The sequence below is a fragment of the Myotis myotis genome, unplaced genomic scaffold, assembly GCF_014108235.1.
Source record: "Myotis myotis isolate mMyoMyo1 unplaced genomic scaffold, mMyoMyo1.p scaffold_m19_p_16, whole genome shotgun sequence".
NCBI classification, from domain to species: domain Eukaryota; kingdom Metazoa; phylum Chordata; class Mammalia; order Chiroptera; family Vespertilionidae; genus Myotis; species Myotis myotis.
Genome location: NW_023416320.1, coordinates 2,763,791 through 2,769,790, shown reverse-complemented (window position 1 = coordinate 2,769,790; position 6,000 = coordinate 2,763,791). Strand labels below are relative to the sequence as shown.

At 61.4% G+C, this 6,000-nt stretch overlaps 1 protein-coding gene across 4 annotated transcripts in view; it reads right to left on the bottom strand.

The window, feature by feature from the left end:
* Window positions 1-436: 436 nt before the first annotated feature.
* ST3GAL1 (ST3 beta-galactoside alpha-2,3-sialyltransferase 1) overlaps window positions 437-6,000 on the bottom strand; it is a 52,836-nt gene continuing 47,272 nt past the window's right edge. For all 4 annotated transcript variants that reach the window (XM_036337608.1, XM_036337607.1, XM_036337610.1 and 1 more), the window contains 2 exons: window positions 4,476-4,595; window positions 437-3,145 (listed from right to left, as the gene is read on the bottom strand). In XM_036337608.1, coding sequence (XP_036193501.1) covers window positions 2,972-3,145; window positions 4,476-4,595 — 294 coding nt within the window. In that variant the 3' untranslated portion in view covers window positions 437-2,971. The remainder of the gene's footprint in view (window positions 3,146-4,475; window positions 4,596-6,000) is intronic.

Genomic DNA, 6,000 nt, shown 5'->3' with positions numbered 1-6,000 from the left:
AGCAACCAGCTCCCACCTGTCCTCCCTCTGCCCCCACCAGCTTCCGTTGCCTCGTGCTCCCTCCCTTCAGCCTGTCCCCTTCTAGGCTCTTCATCTCCTCCCTGCCTGCCTCTTCCCTCCCTGCACCTGGGGTGGCTGAGCAAAGGCGCCCGGCTCCACAGAAGGGGCCCCTCGCAATCTGTCAGCTTCAACCCCCGCCAGGCCTCCTCGGCGAACACTCAGCGCTCCCGGGGCCTCCAGGCAGGCTTTCCCTCCTGACCCCACCCCCTCGGACAGCCGGCACTGCGGCCCCATTTCCCGGATGAGACCGCTGAGGTTCAGAGAGGTGGGGGGATCCCCGGTCCTTCACCTTTTTAGGACTGAAATACCTGCCGAGTGGAACTGTGAAGGGCAGCGGGAGGGCCGGCCCTCCTAGAAAAGCAACACACCCCCAAACGATAATAAAATAGCTCTTTTTTAATTCACTGTGATTCAGATCATTGCAAAGGTCCAACAATAAATAAGACGCAGCGGAGGCTGAGGACGACGACCCGCTCACTTCACTCAAAACGCATCCAGGTCAACGCTCGGCTGTGAAACGCCAGAGCAAGGCTGGGTGATTGGGGGGGGGGGAGGGGGAGAAAAAGCAACTTTTAAACCACCACCAACCAACCAAACGAGATTGCCAAAAAGAGAGAAAAAAAGTGCTCGGGAAACTTTGGCCTTGACGTGACTTAGCGGCGTGACGGGACATGAGGTCTATGCCGCGGGCGGGGTCCCTGACCAGGCCCAGCAGGGAGGTGTATCCGCGGGTGTCAGTTTGGCTGCAGGCGGCTCCTGCGCAGGGCCCCCTGGGGGACCTGAAGACTGGGGTGCTGCTGAGCTCTCTGCCCCTCACCTGCCGCGGCCTCTCCGGCTTCAGGCTCAGCAGTTTGCTGGGGGACATGGCCTCCTTATGAGGACCGGCTCTGACTTAGCCAAGCCCAACGCAGCAGCTGCTATCTGACTGACACGCCTGGACACCTCAGCTCGCAGGAGAGGAGAGCGCGCGGGAGCCGCCCACTGCTCCACCCAGTGACCACCTTCCTTCAGGCCTGTCCCTGGGCTGGGTCGGCCGGCCGCCAGACGCTGGCTGAGGTCCCCCCGTCTCCCATCGAGGGTGGCCGTGACCTCCAGCCCGTGATGATGCGGCCTCACAGCGATTTCCGAGCCTTTACCACTTGCGTTTGGGAGGACGCTCGAGCTGGAACAGGTGTGCGGGGTGTTTAAAGGCTTTCTGGATCCTGCATCTCTGAGGCTGTGGTCAACGCGGCGGAACCTCCCCAGGAAAGTGCTCGCATGTACAGACTCAGGAGAAGCCGTGGCGTGAGATTCCCGGGGACTCTTTCTTAGCAGGTGCCTGACACCATCTGTGGCCCCTGAGCTCCCACAGTTCCTTCCTCCCCATGTGCAGAGGGAGAAACTGCGGCCAGGAGAGCAGGTCCCCTGGCTTGCGAGCCCGAAGTCCCTCACAGGCCAACAGGAGCAGCGGGCCTTTGGGGAAATGCTCTCTACGGGAAAAACGGTTTTCCTGATGACACGTCAGTAATAGAGCCAATGGCCGCGGTCCTCCTAGGCCTGGACCCCACGCCTCGCCCGCCCCAAGGAGGTGCCCCTGGATTTGGGCGAGGCCCAGCCAGAGGATGAACCCAAATTCGCAAGGAAGTTGGGCTGGGAGAGAAGGAGGTACAGGACATTCTGCACAACCACCGACCTGACACCCCAGGACTTGCCCACCAGCGAGCCCCAAACCCTAGGCACCCCGAACACCCACAGAGCTTGCCGGAAGCCGCCCACCCCGCAGCGGCCGGGTGAAGCAGGAGAAAGTGAGTTAGAACCCAGACCAGCAAGAGCCAGAAAATGCACATGAGGTCAGCTGAACGCAACAACAACCACAACCAATCAATAAATAATCAGGAGGGTGACAAGGAAGGAAGAATGCGCGAATGAGGTATGACTGCCCCGCTCTGATGGCCACGCTCCCAGGATGCCCCCACCCCCCCGGGACCCCATGCAGGTGGCCAGCAGGACCGGCCCGAGCGTGGCCCTTGGGGAAGACGCTGGCTGGTGGAGACCCTCCCGGGGCTTGGACGGTTACAGGCACGGAGTCTGACAGTCTGTGAACGTGAGAGACGGGCCAGGGCTGGTGTGCCTCTGGGAGGCCCGGGTGCCACCTGAGCCCTGCGCCACCGCGGGGCCGGCTCAGGAACCTGGAAGAGTCCCCAGCTGAGAGCGAGGGGGCGGCGGAGGGTCTCCTTCCCCGAGTCGGGGTGCTGGCCTCACGTAGGCCAGGGCATGCATTTCTCCCGGAATACAAAGGCACATAGAAGAGGTCAGACCTGCCCTCGGGCCATCATTTTAACCACCGAGAGGGGTCCTCGCGGGAACATGGTCTTGGGGAGAAGACGTCTGGCTGCTGGACTCGGAAACGCCTGCCCGAGCGTGAAGACCTTCGGGGGGAGCCTCTCCTGCCACCAGAACGAGTTCGGGGAACAGAGGGGAGTGGGGGTTGCCACGTGCGAGGAAGGTGACACCCGGCCCCTGTGCCGACACGGCCCGCATGGCTGTCCGGAGCCGCCCCCACTCGGAAACATCCAGCGAGAATCAGAGTCTGGTGTCAGCCTGGGCCCCCCAGCAAAGCAGTCTCTGCCCGTCCTCCCTGGGAAATGTCCTTTCTTTTAAAACAGGGGGGTCTTCAGCATCTCCCCCTCCTCCCCCATCTTCCCGGCCATATTCGGAGAATGGATGTCCCCCACGTCCCGGCCGGGGAGAGACGCGAGGGTCGCCCCACCCACGCCGGCTCTCAGACTTGCTCTGCAGCCCGGTGACATCGCTGAGTAGATGCTGTCAAATGTTGGGGTGCGAGAGGCTGGCCCTGGGAGCCCCCGGAACGGAAGGAACAGCTCCGGCGAGGAGGCTGCGCTGAGGTGGCCGTCCGTGACCCTTCACAGCGTCATCTCCCCTTGAATATCCGGATTTTGTGGATGGATGCCAAGGTGGTGGTCACGTTGGACTCAAAGTCTCCGTCGTGCACCCCAGTCTTGCGGAAAGCCCCCGCCGACGGGTTGTTTTCCCAATAATGGTGCCAGTTCCCTCTGCTGTCCGCCCCGAAGCCGTACAGGTCCACCTGTGGGGGCCAAGCAGAGGTCAGGGCTGGACGGCGGGCGGCAGGTAGAGCCTACAGGACAGGAAGCTGCAGGCATCCGGGCATCTGTGCACGCCCTTCCCCAGGAGCGCAGAAAGCCTTCTCTAGGTTCCCGGGACCCCGGGGGCGCGGTGTTGAGTAAAAGTCAAGTTCATGTGAGAAGGCTCAGGGGGAGGCGACTGCACGTGGGTGGTCCTGAGGGAGGGGGTCTCACCTCTGGGGCAGTACAACCTCTTCTCCAAGGATGGGGGAGCCAGGGAAGAGGAGCAGGGAGCAGAGTGGGGACCAGGCTGCCCCACCCCCCAGCCCTGCCACCCGCTGGAGGACCCTGCAAATGTTGCATCCCTTCTCTGAGCCTCACTCTCCTCATCTGGAAAATGGGGCCAAGAGTGACATTCACGGTGAGGCAGGGGGTCTTTTCCTCCCTCAGGCGATGTCCATCTGCCAGGAGCCCTCCCTGGCCAGCGGTGGGCCATTACCCGTGGCCAGTGTTTACTGAGCCCTTCTCCTGTGGCCCCTCCTGCTCCTCTGCCCCGGGAGGCAGGGAACAGCCTCGACCAGGGGTGGGCAACCTTTTTCCTGCCAAGGGCCCTTTGGATGTTTGTAACGTCATTCGTGGGCCATACAGAATCATCAACTTAAAAATCAGCCTGCTCTGTTTGGCCAAACATTTCATTAACTCACCGTGAATGCCTGGGCAGGGCCAGACCAATGATTTCTTGGGCCTTATACAGCCTGTGGGCCGAATGTCCCCACCCCTGGCCTAGGTCACGGACAGAAACCCGGCGCCACCTGGCGGATGTCGAAGGAGCTCCAGGGGGCGGGACACACTCCCCAGGCTCTCTGGCAGTCAATCCGGGACCTTGGAAGCCCTGGTGCCTGGCTCCCACTCAGAGGTTCTGGCGGGAGTGGGCGGGTGTGGCCCGAGAGCTGGGGTCTAGCTCCCAGGTGGGAGCAGCAGCTTACACAGGCCTCCTATGCCAACGGCTCCTTTGTTTCGCCCCCAAATCGGCGCTTCCACCCATGGGTCCTGGCTCTGCCTGGGGAGCTCACACAGAATGAGCCAGAACGTGCTCCTGGGAAGATTCTTGGAAACCACTGCTCCTCCTTAAAGCACCCCTGAGAGAGGCCTGCCAGGCCCCTGGGGGCTAGGGTCAGGATCAAGGTCAGCCAACCACAGATGCTCTCACAGGGGCTGGGGTCAGGATCAAGGACAGCCCGACCACAGATGCTCGCATGGCTTCTCGGGAACAGTGAATGAGGGACCCTGGTGCCTGGCTTGGTCAGCGGGGATCCCGGGAGAGGGGCGTACCTCGTCACAGACATGCAGGGAGAAGATGACCGAGAGGATGCCGGTGGACGGGTAGCGCCCGTGGCCCTGCAGCCAGCTGTCCAAGACGTACTTGATGAAGGCCGGGTGGTAGATCAGGATCTGTGGGGGGAGCACACGGCCCTCAGAGAGACGGCTGGAGAAGGACACACAGCCTCTAGGGGCCACACGCCTGTGGCACAGGGACAGACATGATGGGAACAAGGCCCCGGCACCCAGGGGGTCTGCATTGTAGTGGGAAAAGACCAACAGGGGCCTCACTTGGGAAGTGACAGAAGATGCGGGGGAAGAACTCTGGGACCAGGCAGAGAGATACAGCGAGAAAGGCAGGGAAGCCCTGGGGCAGGGGGAGAAGGCTGGCTGAGCAGGTGACTCTCACAATTACACGAGGCCGGGGCTGAGCGAGATGGTGCGGCTGCAGGAAAACTCATGCACGGAGCCACCCGTCTCCCTGGTCTGGGCCCAAATGGTCCCCAGTCCCTAAAAGGACCTTATGCGCTAGCTTTCCCCCTTCCCCTGATACAGATGAGGGAATCGAGGCTCAGAGAGGCTTAGCGACGTGCTCAAGGCCACACAGCCAGCGGTGGCCGAGCTGGGGGCATCCTGGTGTCAGGCAAGGCCTTGGTGCCACTACTCACGGCAGCTTTGAGGACAGTGAGGGGACTTGCCAGGCAGCAGAGGGTAGGTGTGTGCAGCCAAATGCAACACTGCCCCCCACCCCGAGAGGTCTGGAGGGGGGCCTATGCTCGCCTCGGGTGACCCCTTCAGCTCACAGCCTGGCGTTGAGCCACTGCCTCCCTGGGAGGCCCTCCCTGCCATGGGATTCACAAGTGGCTCCTCCCCCGCAGCAATACCACCCCCCACGCAGGCGGGTGCTGCAGGCAGGGGAGGATCCCAGTTCTGCATGACCCCAAACCAGCTGTGGGTCCCCAGGCAAGTTGCCTGACCTCTCTGACCCCAATCTCCCCATTTAAATAAGAGCATGCAGGCCTGGCCGGCATGGCTCAGTAGTTGAATGTCGACCTATGAACTAGGAGGTCAGGGTTCAGTTCCTGGTTAGGGCACATGCCAGGGCTGTGGGCTTGATCCCCAGTGTGGGAAGTGCAGAAGACAGCTGACGAGTGATTCTCTTTCATCACTTATTTTTCTGTCTCTCTCCCTCTCCCTAACTCTCTGAAATCAATAAAAATATCTATATATATATATATATATATATATATATAAAAGGCTAAGCAACTGTCCGACCAGTAGCTATGATGTGCACTGACCACCAGGGGGCAGATGCTCAATGCAGGAGCGGTGGAGCTGCAGTGACTTGGCAGCAGCAGTTCTCTGGTGACGGATCCCGGAACCAGAGAGGAGCGAGCCGATTCCGGGGTGTGTCACCCAAGAACTGCCATCTCGCAATCCGGGACCCCTTGGGGAATGGCGGAAAGCTGGTTTCGGCCTGATCCCTGCAGGCCAGGCCGAGGGACCTCACCTGCCAGAGGGACCCCACTCACTTTGC